The 18,743-nt window shown below is 51.2% G+C and overlaps 1 protein-coding gene across 1 annotated transcript; it reads right to left on the bottom strand.

Annotated features, from left to right (window-relative positions):
- Positions 1 to 3,950: 3,950 nt before the first annotated feature.
- GRP (gastrin releasing peptide) lies at positions 3,951 to 9,473 on the bottom strand. Its single transcript, XM_049796237.1, has 3 exons — positions 9,329 to 9,473; positions 7,601 to 7,851; positions 3,951 to 4,323 (listed from the first exon to the last, which is right to left on the bottom strand). Exons 1-3 carry the CDS (start codon positions 9,471 to 9,473, stop codon positions 4,270 to 4,272), a joined length of 450 nt encoding a protein of 149 aa, XP_049652194.1. The 3' UTR covers positions 3,951 to 4,269.
- Positions 9,474 to 18,743: the final 9,270 nt, after the last annotated feature.

Here is an 18,743-nt window from a genome sequence, read left to right as displayed (position 1 = left end):
TGCCAGGGGTTATAAACCTTGGGACTTTATCAACTTCATTCAGTAGTTTGTCAACCACAGGGTACCCATTTACAAAATCTTATCATAGGAGAAAATGGTGGAATGAAACCAAGGAGAGCAGAATGAAAAGCTGGTTAGACCGGGATGCTGGTCACTCTGATAACATTAACAGTTTTTCTGGTAGAATGAATATTGTGTCTCCTCTCTCTGAGCATCTCTGTATTCTGCCAATGCATGATGTGAGAAACTGGCTGACATTTGGCAGTCACCCGTCCGTCATATGACATTTCTGCCCCACTAAGAACTGTGAAACCAGCTCTGAAATGTTTGGTTCTGTGTAGAAATGCAGTTAAAGTCAGCTAGGCAAGACATTCAGGAGGGAGTTTAAACGGAGGCAGCAGAAATTTGTGTGGGGGCGAGAAGACATAAGAACTGAAGCTTTGGCCACTGATACAGCAGGGAGTGTTGGGGTAAACAAAACAGGATGGTGTTACAGCTGCTGACCAGTGCAGGTAGGTCAGATACCCCTCCTTTGACGCCATCTCAGCGAAGAGGCATGTGCAGGGAGTAAAAGACAGGCCCTCTGGGTGAATACAGAATGTCAGTGAGGGGGTACTAGTTTTAAAAAATGCTTTTAAAGAAAGGGCTCCTCAGGAAGACTGGCTCACCAGCAGACCGTTCTTGCTCAGATGCCTCTGCTGGCTGCAGCGTGACTCAAAACTAGGATGGCTTTGTATAGCAGGCAAACCTGCAGTTGTTCATGGCTTCATCGTTTATGATGAACTGGTCATAAACATGCTGCTCCCCCATCCCTTCCCCGTAACATCCTAAAAAATACCCTTCCAGTTTATTTGATGCTGCCTTTCTGGGATAGGGGAGTCCTGCTTATATGCAGAGAAACTGAGGCACAGAGAAACGAGACTCACCCAGGCTAAGACAAGGATGGCATGACCAAGTTACCTCATGCCTTTAGTGCCATTTGAGACTCCATCAGGCAGCATGAGCCATCCACACGTGCCTGACACATACTACACAGGCTCTGCAAGAGACCCCCCTACTCTTTCGGTTTGATAGCTGGGGGCCAAGGATGCTAACAGCAGTAGATGCCTGTGCTTAGCACCCCACCTGGAGTCTGTACAAAGATCTCTCCAGCCTTCAGATAGTGCTTTGGCTTCTGGGCCAGGCTTCTTCTCTCTTATTTCTGGAGTGTGCAACACACGCACATATTCACTCCAGCAACATTGGCTGCGTAAAGACTAAAGCCAGCTTGCCAAGCACCTTTTTGTGGTGCCCCTCTTATTTCGCTCAACTCCTTCCTCCGCTCTGCCTTCATCACTGCCAAGCTCGGGCAGGGGAAGGTTGATTCAAATGTGTGAGCAAAGCTTTCCAGGGGTGGCCTAGTATCCCTGAGGGTATGTGGTGCTGGCTGAGCTGCTGCACACTTTGTGTAATGTGGGTAATCTGCACCTTGCTGGGGACCTGAGAGCCTGCCCTCCACTCGGCCCCAGAAAGAGCTGTCTCCTGCTTCTCCTGCCCTTCTGGGGATTCCTCCTACCTATTGCCTTTCTGAGCAGCTTTCCTTCTGGGTGTCCTGGCAAAGCACTTAGGTATAGCTGTCCCAGTGGGGCTCTGCGCTGAGCCAAAATCAAACCACTTGATGGCAGAACCCAGACTGCACCTGAGCTTTCTCCCATGGCCTTTTTCACAGATCCTTCCTCCAGGAGGGAAAAGGGCCTTGGAGGGAGGGAAGGAAAGACTGGCACACCACACGAGCTGGGGGGGCGGGGGGGAGGTTCTGACGTGCTAATCCTAACTCCTGGCAAGACATCGCATTGTCTTTGGGAGAGGTGGCAAACAGGGACAAAAAGAGAGAGGCAAAATTGAAAAAGAGAAGCATTTCTGAGTTATAAAAATCCTGTGACAGCAATTAAATACACTGTGTATTCCCTCTGGCTGGCATAGGTTGGGATGCCCACTGAGATAAATGAGATTTACCCTGGAACTCAGAATATCTGAGATGAAGTGTGCAGGGAATCGCTAGTAGTGTAACTGACCGTATACCCGATTGGCACTACAGTGCCTTATTCTCCACGGTGTTGGATGAGAGGGCCGCAGGGTACGCGCTTGGCCATCAGTCAGTCCTCACCTTAGCTTACCACTGCTCTGGGAATAAGTCAGCGCTGAACCGCTACAAGAGGAAATGAAAAGTGGAATTAGAGTTGCGTAACGGGTCACAGACGAGAGATTAAAGTGACGCGTACGATGCGTCGGTGCCGTGCGTGCATCTGGGCAGCAGCCTGGCACCCAACGCACGCGGTGCGCCCCCGATTTCGGCAAGGAAAAGGGACGCGCCGCGAAGCTGGAACGGGGGAGCAGCTCCCCGCGCTCCCGCCCCGGGGCCGCGGCTGCTTCGGCGGCGGCGGCGGCGGTGCCGCCGTGCACCGGCCCGCGTAAGGCCCCGCCGGCGCCGGCCTCTCCCGGCGAACAGCCTGAACGCCCAGCTGCCCCTCGGGTCACCGCCGCCGCTCGGGTCTCGCCGGGCGCCGCGGGCCGGGCCCTGCGGGCCGCCCCCCATCCGCGGGCCGCGGGCGCCGCCTGCTGGCGGCGGCCGCGGGGCTGGGCGCTGCGGGGAAGGGCTGTGCCCCGCTCCGCGGCGTGGAAAGCTGCGACGGAGCTGGGGCTCGGCGGGACCTCCGGCGCCTGCGGGACGGACGCGCGGCGGACAGGTCGTCTGCACGGAGGCGGGTGCTTTGTGCAGAACCGCGCCCGCCTTCGGGTGATGCGTCGCTTCGCCTGTCCTCCCTTTCGTGGAAGGGGTGCGGTGGGAAGGGGCCTGCGGGGGTCGCCGTGCCCAACTCCCCTGCTCAAGCGGGGTCACCTAGGACCCGGAGCAGGTCCAGGTGGCTTCTGAATGTCTCCGGGGAGGGAGACTCCACCAGCCCTCTGGGCAACCTGTGCCAGCGCCAAGGTCACTCTCGCAGCGAGAGAGTGTTTCCCGACGTTCGGAGGCGCCCGCTGCCTCTGGCCCTGCCACTGGGCAGCACCCGAAAGAGCCCGGACCTCTCTTCTTTATGCCCTCCCTTCAGGTATTTGTACACGCTGGCAAGACCCCCTGGGACTTCTCCTCTCCGGGCTGAGCAGTTGCAGCCTTTCCTCGCAGCAGAGATGCTCCAGCCCCCTTAATCGTCTTTTGTGGTCCTTTGTTGGACTCTCTCCACGGTTCGTCCATGTCCCTCTTGTACTGAGATGCTCAGAACTGGACACAGTACTGCAGGGGTGGCCCCGCCAGTGCTGAGCAGGTTCACCCCTTTATCCAGACCCGCTTCTCCTGCTCCGTGTTGAGATGCACATGGACAGGTGCTGCCTGTCGTCCTTACGGTCTGGGCTGTCAGTGCTCTCCTTCGAGGAAAGAAAGGTGGCAGCACATCATCTCCGTGTCTGGGCCTCTGACGGCGTGGCTGTCCAGTCCAGAGAACTACAGGAGAGCAAGGTGTGCTGCTTGGCTACAGTGCACTGTAGCCCCGCAAAAGGTGTCACCAGCTTGTTCTCCTGGAAGGCAATGTCCTTCCTTTAGTCTCATCTGGACGTACAGTGGTACTGGACCTGCTAACACATGGTTAGGAGTGCGTGGTGGGAGCATGCTGAGCTGCCGCATCACCTCCCAGGCGAACAAGGAGGCAGCGCATCCTTCAGCAGATGTGCCTACTGCCTGCATGTGGAAGTGCATCACATGCTCTGCACTTGGCCCATCGGTACCTTGAGAAGGCGGTAGTGTCAGCTTCCCTCTCTGGAAAAAAAATTACAGAGCAGGGAGCAATTCAAAAAGACGACCTTCAGTGGAAAAATCAATCGTTTTGTTGTTTCTTTGTTACTAGCTGTAGCACAGCCAATTTCCACTTTATTAACTCAAATAAAAGTATAAACTCAGCCTTTTTATTAGTACTGTTTATTGTGAATGTTGAAATGTCATGTAGTTTCGAGCTGAGATGAACTGATTAGATAGGTAAGTCATATAATTAATTGGAAGACCCTTCCGTGACAATTATATATATCAAAGCCATTCAAGTGAGAAAATGCAACCTTGAAAATGAAGGAAAGAGTTTAGTCATTGCTGAAACATACAAGAATATGTGTATTTAGATATTTTACACAAAGGAAATCTTGTTTACAGAAAAGAGACCTTGTTGATTTTCTGATACAATCAAGTGCTTGTGAAATATAGTCTCTTACAGAAAGTATTCTATTTCTTCATGATTTAGAGACCTTCTTTCAGCTTGGAGTGCCCTCTTTCATATTCACAACTTGAAGCAGATAGTCCATCATCTAATAAAAAGAGAAAAATATTATTTATAGACCAGTCCTGAAAAAAAGTAATTCACAAAGTTAATAAGCCTAATATGTATCTGCTTTGTGTATTCACATAACAAACACATTCCTAATAATCTTTCCAAAACAGACCTCATTTGTCTTGGTTAGTGTAATAACCAACTGCCAAAGTCTGAGGAAAGTCATTCTCCAAATAACTCTCTCCGTCATCTCATGAGACACATCTCATAGTGTCTCATTAGTGTTAAAAAGCCAAGCCATAGAAACAATTTAAAGCTTATCTTCCAACTTACTTTTACACTTAGACCAACTTGCAAGAGAGATTTCCATTCTGATCTTTAATTGCTTTAACTGTAATTTACTGACAGAAAAAAGAGCAGGCAAGGTCTTCACTTGCCTGGTATTAACTGAAAACAGAAGAAAATAACTCAGGTGCACCACCCTAAGCCTAACTCCCAGAACTATTATGCTCATCTCTTCGGCTTTTTTGATTGTTTGTGTGTTACAGCACCCTCCCTACTCTGGGTGAGTCTTTTAGAAAGATTTTTTTATTCTTGAGAAATGTACAGCACAGTGTGAGCATCAGTGGTGAATAATGCACTGAATGAATTTGAGCTAATAAGCAAGACCCTGAATTGAGTTACCTGAAGTACATACCTGTATTTACTTCTGCAGTCTTTAGCTTTGGGGATTTCTGATCTTAAGTTTAAAATTCATATTTTAAATAAAGAATTCAGCTAAATTTGAAAGAGTCCATGAAACAAAGTCTTCATAGTATATTTCTTCCCAACACAGCCTGCCTTCTTTTACATTCAGCAGAGGGGCACATAGGGTTGCACACACACAGAGGCAGACTCCTTGTGGGTAGCATCTCCGCAAGTGCCTACTCAGTCTATGAGAATTATAGCCCCCTCGATGGCAATATGGTCTTGGGACAGCTATTCCACCAGCTGACAGTAGGGTTCACGATTCTCCTTTTTTTGGGTCACATTTCAATACCTCAGTCCAACAGTGAATAGTAACCCGCTGTAAATATGGTGTCTGGTTCCTCCTAGAATTAGTTTCTATTTCAAACTCAAACACAGTATGGCTGGAAAAGTATTTAATGCCAAGTACAAACTTCTCATAGGCACTGCACCTTCACTGTAGGTTTACTCTACCTGGCCATCTTCCACCAAGGCAGATAGCTACATTCATCATTCCTGTACAGGGACACCTTCGTTAGCTGTGGTACAGCAGCACCTTAAACAAAGGTGTTGTCTAACCAAAGTTTGTGCAACATGGAACCTCTCACATCCAGAAAGAATCTACAGAATCAAAATCCAAAGGTCATTTATGCTTTTGTGTCACTGTGTACCTGTATGACTGAATTTCATATGTATACCAGAATTCCACCTTTATAAATAAACAAGGCTTCCTTTATTAAAAATAACAATTATAATTATTTAAATGTTTATGAAACTATCACAACCCTCTAAAAAGTAAAGCACATTCCTTTTGATCTTCGGGTCATCTTCATCTGGAAGGCAGATCTCAAAAAAATATATATAGCTTGACTTTCAGGTGCTGTTTTTTTACTTTCTGAAGCCAAAGGAAAAACAATACATTGTATCTTATCTAGGCTGCATATAATCAGGTATTTGTGTCCAACACCAGGACAACACAGGTTACCTACCACTTTCATGATGATGCTTTATCTCAAGATAGAGACAAAGTAACTGTTGAATGCTGGAAATCAAAGGTTCTATGGCAAAATGACCTTCTGCAAGTTGTCATGTATCTTAGTCACATGAAAGACATGATTTCTCTGCCAATCATTGGAAAAATCTGGATATTTAAGGCAATAATCTCATTATTCCATGTATATGATCAATGTCTGACCACAAAAATGTGGATATTAATTTAAGGTAAAAGTACACACATATGGACACGATTCAGCTTACTGGAGGCAACTTTCAGCCTTCTTAAGTACCATTTATTACCAGATACTTTTAGAAGTATTTCCCTCTTTACATAGAATAATGGAATTTGTTCATCTAATTTGATTACAAAGCTGCACACTGCAGAGCTGAATAGGAGATAAATAGTTTGCTTTTTAGATAGTATTAATCACAGTTATTATAAGCATCATTGTCATAAAGCCATAGCCAGAAAGAAACCTATGGACAGCATCCATATACGTGGTGCAAGAGACTTAAATCATGGTTTAATTTAATGGGTAAATTTTTACCCATATCCAAGTGAAAAACCAAAGTATTCACCAACTTCACTGCACCAGGATTAAAGGAGGGAGACTGGGCTGAATTTAGCCCAGGAAGATTAACTACATTGTATTACAGTAGAATATGGGAAGAAAACAAATCTTCCTATTAATGTCTTTAAGGGGGTGTACTAGTCTTTTTATTCTGCTTCAGTGTCACCCAACAGAATTCTGCAGCTGTATCACCATTGCTGTACCTGATGCATTATAAAGAAAGGAGTTTTCTAGTAAATTCTGCAATTTACATTATGTCATTTAGACCCCGATTACTTTCTGTAAAATCTCACTAATATCCTTCCAAGTGTATTTTATAGGATTTTCCAAAAGAATAGGGGCAAATCTGTTGTTATCTTGTGAAATAGTGCTAATAAGTACATTAACTTAAAGGAAGAAGAGGTGGGTCCTAGGCACACATCATAGCTTATCAGTAGCCACGGACTCATTTTGCAAGACCACAGATGACCACAGTAGTGGCCAGCACCATCAGCTGGCGGAAAAGACTTGCACGAGACAAAGACAAAGCTGGGAACAGAAGAAACTCTCCAACCTAGTTGCCTGATCCACTGATCAGCAGTACCTCACAAGCCAGACACGATAATGACAGCCAGATGTGGCTTTATACCCAATATGCCTTGCCTTCTTCCTGCCCTCTGTATTCACACCAGCTTGTTTTTGCAGGGTTAGTACAGAACTTGGGGCTGATGTGGTCATCTGAGCATGAAGTGCTAGAAAATAAAAGAATGGGACAACCAAGCAACTTAAAGGGAACCCAGACACTAAAATCTGCTTAACGCTTGCTGAGTTTATGCCCAGTAGCAAATTAATTCATAAAGAATACAATCTGTGAGTGACAATCTGTAGTGAAGAGTAGAGTCTTACTTTACTGAATGACTAGGGCATGAGATGCATTTCTGCTACTTTTCTGGACAACCCACAAGTTAGAGGAAGCTGGTATGTTACTGTAAAGTGAAATTTGAATAAATGGAGTGTTTTGACAGGTTTTATCTTACTTACATCTTTCCAACTGCTATTGTCATCTGTCTCCCAGGTGTTCCTGGTATACCAGGGAAGCCCTCCTTTTAAAAAGTGGGCACTTTTATTTTCATTCCCTTCCAGCAGCCGTAGCAAGTATTTTGAGATTTCTTCCCACTGCAGATAGTCTTCCAGCTGCTTGATATTTTCAGGTAATGCTGAAAATGGTGTCTTGTTTTCTTCTTCATAAACATAAGGAAGATCTCCAGTGCTCTTTTTCCCCATTAAATGTCCTGTAACAACAATGACAGTAGCATTAAATTAACCAAGAGGTACAGATTTGATTGTTCAAACACCAGCTGCAGGTTGTCATTGACAAGGGAAGGGAAGGGAAGGGACTAGATTGTGTCAAAGCTGAAGCACAGCTGGGACTGGAGAGTTTCTCACAGTGTCACACACAATTAATTTCCTCTGTCTCTAACGCCGTGCTGTCAGAGAAAAGGTTGCTGCAAAGGGGGCAAAGACAACCAAGCACTTCGGTGCTAGGAGGAGGCACCCGGTAAGATTTGGAATAAGATAAGGAATAAGAAGTGGATGGAGAAGCTGTAGGATTTAGACTTTCTCCGCCTTGACACGGGATGTGGGAACTCTAGCATAAGCCTACGGTTCCAGGGCCTTTCTAGGAGCCAAACTTTTGATACGCCATACTTCACTGTCATCAAAATGAAATCGTAGCGGGCTTCAGGCAGCGCAGGCGGCTACGGGGAAGGGGGGGGGGGAGCGGCAGCACCGGAGGAGCCTCCCCCAGGCCGAGCGCCCGGGGCTCCGGCCGGGACCGGGGCTCCCCACGGTGCTGGCTGCGCCTTGGGGCGCTGGGGAGCTCCTGGCCGCCGCCCAGCTCCGCTGCCCTCGGGCTTGGCTCTGGGCTCCCGCACCCCTGGAGAAAGGCAGCGGCAGGAAACACATCAGCAAATGGACGCGGAAAGGTGGCGCGGAAAGCTGCCTCACCCCGCGCCCCGAGTGCGGGCTGCGGGGCCGAAGGCTGCCCGGGACCCGGCCGCTTCCGCGGCAGCGCTGCCCCGCGCCCGGTGCTCAGGGCCGGGAGGCGGCCGGCGGCGGCGGCCGGCCCGCTAGCTCCCTCGCACCGGCGGCTGCCGGCCCTCGGGGAAAGCGCGGCCCCCTGCCCGGTCCCGGACCGCCTCTGGGCAGCGCGCAGAGCCCCGCCGGCGCCGGCCGGTACCGGGGAGCGCCCGTCGTCGCGGGGACGCGCTCGCACCGCGCCGCCGGCGGCTCCGGGGCGCACGGCGCCGGCAGCACAAGGCCGGCCCGGGGGCCGGCCGGGCTGCCCCGCGCGGCGCCACGGCCGGCACCCCGGTCCCCAGCGGCCAGCGGGAGCGGCGGGGCGCCCGGCACCGGGAGGCGGCCGGCGCAGGGCGCGGCTCCGCACGCCCCCGCTCCTGCGGGCGCTTGCCCGGGGCGGCGCGGCACGACCCCCGGCGCGCTCGCCGCCTTCCTCCGCCGCGTCCCGGCAAGCGGACCGCCGCGCCGACGGCGCGGTCGGCGCAGCCGGCCCGGGAAGCCCGGTCGGACGCCCGGCCGGTCGCCACGCTGTCCTCCCGGCCGAGGCCGCCGAGCCGCTGCGGCGGCTTGCCGCCTTCCCCGGAGGCACGGAGAGCCGCGGCGGAGCGGCGCCGGGCGGGGCGAGGCGCGGCCGGGGTGGGGAGGGGGCAGGCGGGCTGCCGGGCGGCGGCGGGCGGGACGGAGACTTACCCACAGCCCAGTGGCTGCCGCGGGGGTAGATCTTGGTGAGCGCGGGGGAGCCGCCGGGCTGCAGGGGCGCCGCGCCGCCCTGCGCCGCCAGCAGCGCCAGCGCCAGCAGCGGCAGAGCGCCGGGCCGCCGCGGGCCGCCGCCCATCGTGCCGGTGCCGCTCGCCGCCCAGCCGCCCTCCGCCGCGGGGCCGGCTCCGGCTCCGTCTGGGCGAAGCGCTGCCGCCGCCGCCGCCGCCGCCCCCCATTTATACCGAGCCGGGACCGGGCGCGAGCGGAGCTGCCGCGCCTGACGCCTCCTCACGGGGCCGGGGCTGCGGCCGCCCCCGGCCCCCCGTGCCTCCGTCCTGCCTCCGGCGGGGGCGGGGGCCGCCGCCGGCAGCCCCGGCCCCCCCCCCCCGCCAGCCTCCCCGCCCCGGCAGGCTCCGGGCGGGGTGGGGGGGGGAGGCGAGGGGGTGCCGGCCCCGGGGGCTCGGCCCTCTGCTGCGCCGGGCTGCCCTCGCCAGCGGCCGCGGCGGGAGCCCCAGGGCCGGCACCCGCCCGACAGGCTTTCCCGGGGGCGCGCCGCGCCGCCGCTGCCCGCCGCGGTCCCGCCGGTCCCGTCCTGGCCCCCTCGGCGCCGCCCTGCCCCGCCTGCACGGAGCGTGCTGGGGCCGGTTGCCCTGTCCGCCCGTTTCTGCGCCCGCCGCGGGCAGTCGGGCGCTCTCGTCCCTCGGGCAAGACCGGCCGACGTTGCCCTTGGGGCTGTTCTCTCGATTACACCCGAAAAGCAGCGGCTTCGCAGAAGCCTCTTTTCCCTCAGCTCCCTTCGTCCTACGCGGGCTGGTGCTGGGAGGCGGCCCGGGCGGCCGTGAGGGGTCTCTCGGCCCGGGGAGGGGGGGACACGGACGCTGCTGGCGGTGCCCGGCGCGACCCGCCAGCCCAGCGCCCCCGCGCCCGCGCCCCTTGTGCGGGGCTCGGCGGCAGCAGCGGGCACCCGCAGGGGCTGGGGGGCACGGGGCTGCTGCGGGCGGCCGCCGTTTGCGGGGAGGCAGAAGGGGCTTTGGCAGACGCCGAGGAGATGGGCGAGGGACCCGCTGGGCGGGCTTGCCCTCTGCCGCGGGGCTGCGTGCGCCCGTGCGGGGCTGGACCTGGCCGAAGGGGCTTCACGCTCTTGGCACAGGCTGCCGGGCCAGCGGGCCGGGGTGACTCGGGTGCCTTTCTGTTACAGGCAGTATTCTTCTGAAGAAGTTTCTCTTCAAATGAGCCTGTCTTCTTTACAGAAAGCAGGAACGTGTTCGCAGAAGAGGTTTGCTGCTCTAGGCTAAAATGACCAGACAGGTTGAAAAGTTTTTACAAGAGCTTATGGGGGGTGCGGGAGGGAAGCCCCAGCATGTTTCGAGCAGGAGGAATGGCTGTGAAACGGCCACACGCAAAGGACAACATCACTCGAAGCTCATTGAAATAGAAGATCTTGTGCAAGGAGTTTCTTTTAATTTCCAACATCAATAAATTTGCTGTCCCAGGTGACAGTAATGCAACTCACAGATTTAGAGGACTTTCTTCTTTCCTTGCACAGAGACCCTGTAAACTTTCCAGCACTTGAAGGCACCTGGAACTGGCCAACTTTGTAACAGTTAATGGATGAAAAGATTCCATCCTGAAGAGGCAGTGCAGGGGAAAGGATGGATGAATCACTGAGGGAGACAATATATGACTGTAAAGGCCATGAAGAAGTGGAACGCTTAAATGCATACTCGACTTCAGGCATGTAAGTAGTTTCACCGAAGTGAAGGTGGATGAGGACTAGAGGGATATCGAGTCCTGATGTGCTGTTTATCCCAGAGAACAACAGAGACAGGGCTGAAGTCATGTGGAATTGGTACTGTTTATGAGGTGATTTTGCTGTCTAGAGAACTATATCAGGAAATAGTATACATTGTTAACAGAGCTGACTCTAAGGAACTTGCCAGCTGCTTCAGCTAACCCTGCACGACTGGAACTGAACTACACCCAATGAAATCTATGGAAACTACCATGGATGTGAATTAACATAATTACTAGGCAAACTGTCTAGTACAATCACTTTTGAAGTCAATTGTGTATCCTACTGCATGAGCTAAATTGTTCCCTTGTTTAGTCTGTTTATTGCATCCTCTTTTACTGATTAATATGATTAATCCTTTTATTTCTGTTATTAATTATGCATTCTTGTTTAATTTACAGTAGTATTCTTATGCCTCGGTCATGAGTTTCACTGTGCAGCCTGCACAGTACAGCTACAGAAAAGATGTGCTCTGTGCTGAGTGATAGCTGATCAAATACAGTATTGCCATCCGTGGGAAATTCTAATTGTTCACTGCAATTCAAGGCAGGAAATTGAAAATTCAGGAAACTGTCCATTTTCAGGAAAAAAAACCAAAACAAAACCCAAAATATTTGGCTTTCCTAAGCTACAGTGGCTGCACTGGAAGCCCTCTGACTATCTTGCCTCCCCAGGCCGTTGTGCTGGACCTTCTTTTGTGCTGGGGCCTCAGCCCTCCCCATGGTCCCTAGGACCAGGGTGGAGAGCACAGCACAGCACAGCGCAGTGCAGCACAGCATGCCCTCCACACAGCGCGGCTCCTGTTGCCCCTTGTTTCAGCCCTGGCCGCTCCAGAAGCCACCGACACGGGTTCCCTCAGACCCTGCTCCACCAGACAGCTGAGCTGAGGAGAAGCCAGCAGCAGGTCACCTCCCTGAGACTACTACATTTGCACCAATTAATTTAGGAAGTCAGCTGTTTCCTAGTACTACGTTTGGCACAGGACTCTCGTTACTTTCAACTGTTTCCAGTGGTTTTGCTTCTGTTGCTTTATGTAGGGCTTATTGAGGCTTAACAACATAAAGAATATTGAAACCTTCTGGTCAATAAGTCATATAGAGCTGCATATAACACCTATGCTGTTAGTAAGCTTTGACTAGTAATGCCAAACCATGAATTCTTACTCAGTTCCTTGCTGCCCATTAGTCCTAAGTCTCTTCTACCACAAACGTTATGCAAACAAATAAACCCTTCTCATATTTTGTATACATACTACATCTTCATGTGTTAAAGGCTGTGCCTTCACATTAAATCTCATTTTGCACCACCTTGAGCTACTTCAATTTGAGATTGTTCCTTATACACTCCCATTTTTTTACCTTGTATTATGGACTTAATGAAAGTTTAAATTAGTTTGCCCTGCAGGTGATTAAAGTTACAGTGAAAAATACTGATTTAGAGAGCGGAGGGATATTTTTGCCAAGAAAAACACGTTTTCAGAGTTTTGTCATTAAACAAATACAAAAATCTGTCTAACTCCTCCAAACAATCAAACTGGGTTGTTTGAAGCAAACCACCAACAAAAACTCAGTTTGAGGATTTTCTGTTTTTCTGGAAAAGAAAAGTAACAATTTTCCCAAACTAAAGCAACTCTACAGGCCCATTTTTCTCTTTGAGTTTTACCTTTGCTTTTATATTGACAGCCATCATGAGAGCCTTCTCTCTTCATTGAGTATGTTCAATGGAAGTTTATTCTTACTGTTTTCAAAAGAAACAGACCCTAGGAAGATCTGTAATCCCATAATTTGCACGTGTGTCTTAATTCATGCATATACAGAACAGACACCCACAATAATGGACCTGAAATACTGAGCCCTCAGCAGGCTCCCAGACATGTCTGTGGGGAGTGTTAGAGGCAGGGAATTGTATTTTTCCAAAGCAGACTAGGCTGCACGACTTACCCTTTCCCAAAATATATTGCATTATTTGTAATGTGTGCTGGACACATCACAAACTCTGCTTCACTTATCTGCAAGATACAGCTGGGGCTTTCTTCTGCCTGGTGAAATGCTTGCCTGGCTTTTGGGATCAAAATGTCTCTCAGGACATTCTTAGGACCTTCCTCATCCTCTGTCAGAATGACTGGCAATCAGTTTTGCAACCAAAATTCATCAGAGCTCCGGGGGTTGGGGTAAACTGACCTACTTTTCCACATGCCATAGTGGCAGAGAATGTATGCTGTGGGCTGAAGAAAAGGTGATGCTGGAGGGGTTGTACCCGAACTACGATGGAGAGCCCTGGGGGTGGCGGGTGCGGAGCGTGCCGATGGCAGGGAGAGGCAGGGGCATTGGCCCGGACTGCGACCAGGATGCTGCTACAGTTGTCATTAGTTGTCACAGACTCTGCCAGCCGCTGCTCGCCCAAGGGAGGGGACCTGTAGCTGCAATATGTATGCGGTCAGTCCTGTGTGCAGTGCTGAGCACTGTCAGCTGCATTGCTGAGACGAGGATGCCTTAATTGCAGTGGAGTACGTGCTTGAGCAATGCTTCTTGCTCATGGCCTTATGGGAATTAGGCAGGTATGTTAATTATGTGAACTAACTGAATCCTTTCAGTAAACACTCTTGTGGCTTGACACCACCCCCATGCCCCTTCAGGCCCTTAGTGGCTTTTGTTGAGCAGGAGAAAATGTATAATTTGCTTTTTTTAATGGGCAGTACATCTGCGCTCCTTGGCCTGTGGCGAGTGTGAGCGGACCAGGTCTCTGCCCACAGCTTCCCCGGTGAGACCCCTGGGGCCATCTGGCACCATCCCAGACCCCACTACTCGCCCATGGGGGTCCTCTGCTTGCTGCAGCTGATGGCTCTTGGGAGCAGGTTGAGCTGTGAAGGAAGAAGCCACTCCTTGACATATTTATTATGCCATGATCTCTGGGAACTGTAAGCCTTGATGACTTCTCGTATGCAGGATTGTCGTCTGCTCGCCATGGCTCATGTCCTCTCCAGCTGCAAGGATTTACTTGGCCTGGGCTGGCAGTTGCTCTTTTTATCACGTGCCTTTCCCTGCTAGCACCTCTGGACTAATGGGGCATGAATTAATGCATTATGTACCCTGGCATGTCTTTCGTGGGGTCACAGCTAGAATTGGGTTGCAGACAGTTCAACGAAGGGAAACCTGATTGGAAAAGGAACTCAGCGCTGAAGCAGAATAACCCGATCCCTAATAATTAAAACCAAAGCATCTATTTAAAACTAAGCCAAACCACTGCAAAGATGCTGAAATATTCCAATATGTAAATGTAGAAAATGTCAAGAGGAGCAAATTTGACACAGTGGTGGCTGAAAGCCCCACCAACATAGCGGTGAGAAACCAGGTAAAACAGCAACTGCAACAAACCTCCAGCCAGAATAGAGCAGAGAGACATGCCACCTGCAACCCCCCATGCACGGGACCCCCAGCCCAGCCTCACTCACAATACAGCTGCAAGTGTGGCACGCACCAGGCAGGGGAGAAGGCACGAGAAGCATTGTCACATACCCCATCCCTTCCCTGGGAACAGAGCAAATAAAGCAGATGGACGTGAGGTCTCATGCACCTCCATCAGCAGCGCTCTCTTGGGTGAAGAGGCTCACATAGCAAAAGCTCTGCTAGGGACGTGGCTGGGCTGTGCTGCATGGGAGGGGTCCCACCCTGCAGCCAGGGAGCTGGGGGTATGAAGGTGGGCACGGGCACAGAAGAGGCTGTCAAGGGTCCTGTGGTTTGGACCACAGGTAGGCTGATGAATGCCTGGGTCTGTGCTCACCAGGTAACGTGGATGCTGGGCAGCCAGGTATGAACAGGCAGGGATGGGCCCAAAGACCCATCCTTTCTCCTTGGCCTCGTCACCTCTTCCTCAGCCCAGCTGAGGACCCAGCCCATTCTTTGAAGACGTTTCTGCACTATTAGCATTTATTTATTTACTTGTTCACGAGGATAAAAAAGGTAATATAGATTTATTCTAATCCTTATTTTTATTAACCTTTTCAGAAAAATAATAATTTCATAATATAGGGAAATAATATACAGGACCCCCCACAACAGAAAAGGATCCAAGTACAGTAAATGCATGTTATCAACTGTGAGTGACTCTCTCATTTGAGACAACCTTTCTTTCTTAAAGGAGAAATCTGGTAACATAAATTTGTGTTTGAACATCAAGAAACATCTCTCTCCATTTTAAAATACTTTTCTACTTTTCACCATGGCAAACTGAACTATTGTTGTGCTCCATGGCAGGAAAACGTTAATGGGTTTTAAATGCTATTACCACAGTAACACTCTTTAATTTGCTTCCTTTACATTTTATACAACTACGATTGTTCTATCAGCAAGGCAGATTTTATGGAAATAAAAAGGGATAAAAGAAAAATGGTGTGCCTTTCATCATTTTTGTTGTAGTGATCCTGACGTTAGAGACAGCTATAATATATGTACAGAACAAACAATGGTTTAAGCATATCACCAATGTAATAACAGGGCACAATCACTAAGGAATACTTTGTAAATGTTGAAGATGCTGAATAGACTAATCTCCAGCCCTTCAAACCTGTAGTCAGGGTAGGCATTCTGCAAATAACCTGAAAATTGACTCTCTGCAGTAACAGTTCCCTGAAGAACTGAAGACATTTTTCAGAAAAGACCCCCGCAACTTTACAGAGGCTGAACAATATGAAATAATAAACATTTATTTAATAAGGCACAGTTTAAGGTATTTGATACTGTTCATGCTGCATTTTAGGAAGTCCTAGAACTAGACAGCTGAAGCTTAACTAAAGCGATTGCTTATCGCACGTTTATGTATGTCAGTGTGCTGCATTAGCCATCACATTTTTTGGTTTTGTGAATTTTGTGGTGGAGGGGTTCAATAGTTTGCGAATTCAGATGGGAAGCATTTACGTTCCTGAATTCTCAGGAACTGTTGCTGGCTGAACAGAGGCAGTCCCAGCTGAGCCTTCTGAGGAAGACAAAATGCTTCAAGTGACACCACCGTGCTCATGGTCCTGGGAAACACAGGGCGATGGGGAGGCAAACTGCAGGTACAGAGCTCGTGCCCTGCTGCAGGCACCGCAGGGCAGGGAGAGGTCGTCTTCATAGAGCCACCAACTCACAGAATGGTTTGGGTCGGAAGGGACCTTCAAAGGTCACCTGGTCCAGCTCCCCTGCAACGAGCAGGGACATCTTCAACTAGATCTGGTTGCTCAGAGCCCTGTCCAACCCGACCTTGAATGTTTCCAGGGATGGAGCATCCACGTCTTCTCTGGGCAACCTCTTCCAGTGTCTCGCCACTCTCACTGTAAAACATTTCTTCCCTATGTCCAATCCAGACTGGCCCTCCTTCAGTTCAAAACCTTGTTGTCCCTTGTCCCTGTCCCTGTAAGCCCTGGTAAAAAGTGTCTCTCCATCTTTCCTGTAAGCCCCCCTTATATATTGAAAGGCTGCAAGAAGGTCTCCCTGGAGCCTTCTCTTCTCCTGGCTGAACAACCCCAACTCCCTCAGCCTTTCTCCATAGCAGAGGTGTTCCAGCTCTCAGATCATTTTTGTGGTTATCCTCTGGACCCACTCCAACAGGTCCACATCTTTCTTGGGCTGGGGACCCCCGGAGCTGGACGCAGTCCTCTGTGTGTGTGTGTGTGTCTCACCAGAGGGGTGAATCACCTCCCTGGACCTGCTGGTCACGCTGCTGGTGATGCAGCCCAGGACATGGTTGGCTTTCTGGGCTGCGAGTGCACAGTGGTGGCTTGTGTCTGAACCTTCAGCACCCTGGTGCACAGAGCACGCCTTGGGCTCACTCAGCCCATCAGACAGCACGCCCCAGGCTTGGGCCAGGGGTGTGAACTCTCGCGGGCTGCCAGGACGGTTGGAGGAGGGTTGACACAGCGATGCGCAATACTTACACTCGCTCCCTTTCTTTTCCTCCAATTCTGAGCAGTCAATGGAAGCGAGGTGCCTCAGGCTTTTGTGGGAGTGCAGCGTGGCAGGGGCTGCTCCTCACCTGGGGCGAGAGGGTGGTCCGCAGCCCCTCCAGGTCTGGCAGCCGCAGCTCCTACTGCAGGGACCGCTCCTGCTGCCGTACTCCTGGGAGCCTCTGTGAATGACGGCTGGGGCTGCCTGTCCTCAGAGGCGCAGGCAGGGCTGCATGTCTGGGTCTTGGCCCACACCCAGCACCATTCTGTGGCTCCAGAATGAAGAATGGTAGAACCGCAGTGCTGACTGGGGCAGGTGGCTGGAGCAGCCCCTCTGCTGGGCACCCCTTCGGCCGTGTGTGCCCCAAAGGGTGGCCTTGACTCTGCTGCTGCTCACTTGCAAGGCAAGAGGAATTGAGAACTATTTGCTTGCATTGATCCCTCTTCCAGAGGCAATCGGAATCAATTTGGCAAATCACCATTGTGGAGAGTGGTATCTGTATCTTTTATATTTCAGCATTTGGAGAAATAGGGTAAAACAGACTGATGCAGGTATTCTAGTTGCATTTTGTGAGTATTTTTTCACACGTACGTCCCGACTATGAAATATGGACCTCTGGGCCATGCTCAGGGTCAGGATACTCAGGCCTGGATGTGCACATGGATTAGAACAGTCGTCATGAAAGAGGTTTATTTTGCAGTGGCCAGACCAGTGCCCTGCACCGTGCCTCCCTTCACCTGAGAGGGCAATTCCAAACTCTGCATTGCCTTCAAAACATGCCCTGCGCTTATCTGGAAACACAAGACAGTGGCATGAAGAGCTCTGGTAAGCCACAGTTTCTGCCAGAAGCCCTCCCCCTAGAGAGGGGATCAGAGAATAGGCTAAGCTTGGGGTTCATGGAAAGGGGGCAGGGCTCATTTTCCCTTGACAGCCTGAGCCATTTCAGCAGGATTTCCACACGAGCTGGGGCTGGGATAGCGCAGCAACAAGCAGGTGACTCATCTGCCAATTTGTTAGTTTGCAACTAAATCTATGGAAAATAAGCACCAAGGATATTTGAAACTGCGTTTTATTTCCCAAATGTCAACTTTCTTCCACATATAGCTGCTGATGCTAGATTAATAAACACCATATGTGTTGGAGAAAATAATGCTGAGGAACCTGCATGACAAAAGTCCAGAGAGCGAACAAACGGCAGGACAAGGGCAGGTGATGGAAAGGACAGGCATTAGCAAACCATAAGGCTACCAGGTGGCCTCAGACTCCCATCACGAGAAGCAAAGCAGGAAAACGGCACCACATCCAGCAGCTGGCAGAGAGGTTCCTGTCCCTTGGGAGCCGGGAGCTGCCACGGCCAGCCTGCAGCCCCTGGGCCACGGTCAGGTGCCCAACACAGCCCCGGCTGCGCTGCGACTGCTGGGGCATGAGCTGGCCAGAAAGGCGAGCCAAGGCTTCAGGCATCCCTGGAGCAGAGAGACACTGCGTGTCCTTCCCAGAGAACAAAAACCCCAGATGGCCTCTTCTCCCCCTCCTTCTCCACCTCTTCTTCGCTTGCACTCCATCACACAGTGGAAACGCAGCCCCTGGTGCACCAGCACCCCGCTCCCCGATGCCCAAGCCGCCTTGCAGTCAGATTTTTCACAAATACCCTTCATTTTAGTTCTAGCAAACGTGGTCATCAGCACTGGACACT

Source organism: Accipiter gentilis, chromosome Z, assembly GCF_929443795.1.
Source record: "Accipiter gentilis chromosome Z, bAccGen1.1, whole genome shotgun sequence".
Classification (NCBI taxonomy): domain Eukaryota; kingdom Metazoa; phylum Chordata; class Aves; order Accipitriformes; family Accipitridae; genus Astur; species Astur gentilis.
This window is presented reverse-complemented; position numbering and strand designations above follow the sequence as displayed.

Coding starts and splice junctions, on each gene's coding strand:
- GRP (XM_049796237.1), bottom strand. CDS start 9,473: ATGGGCGGCGGCCCGCGGCGGCCCGGCGCTCTGCCGCTGCTGGCGCTG. Junction 7,852..9,328: donor CGGCAGCCACTGGGCTGTGG/GTAAGTCTCCGT, acceptor TTGTTGTTACAG/GACATTTAATGGGGAAAAAG. Junction 4,324..7,600: donor ACAATAGCAGTTGGAAAGAT/GTAAGTAAGATA, acceptor TCTTTTTATTAG/ATGATGGACTATCTGCTTCA.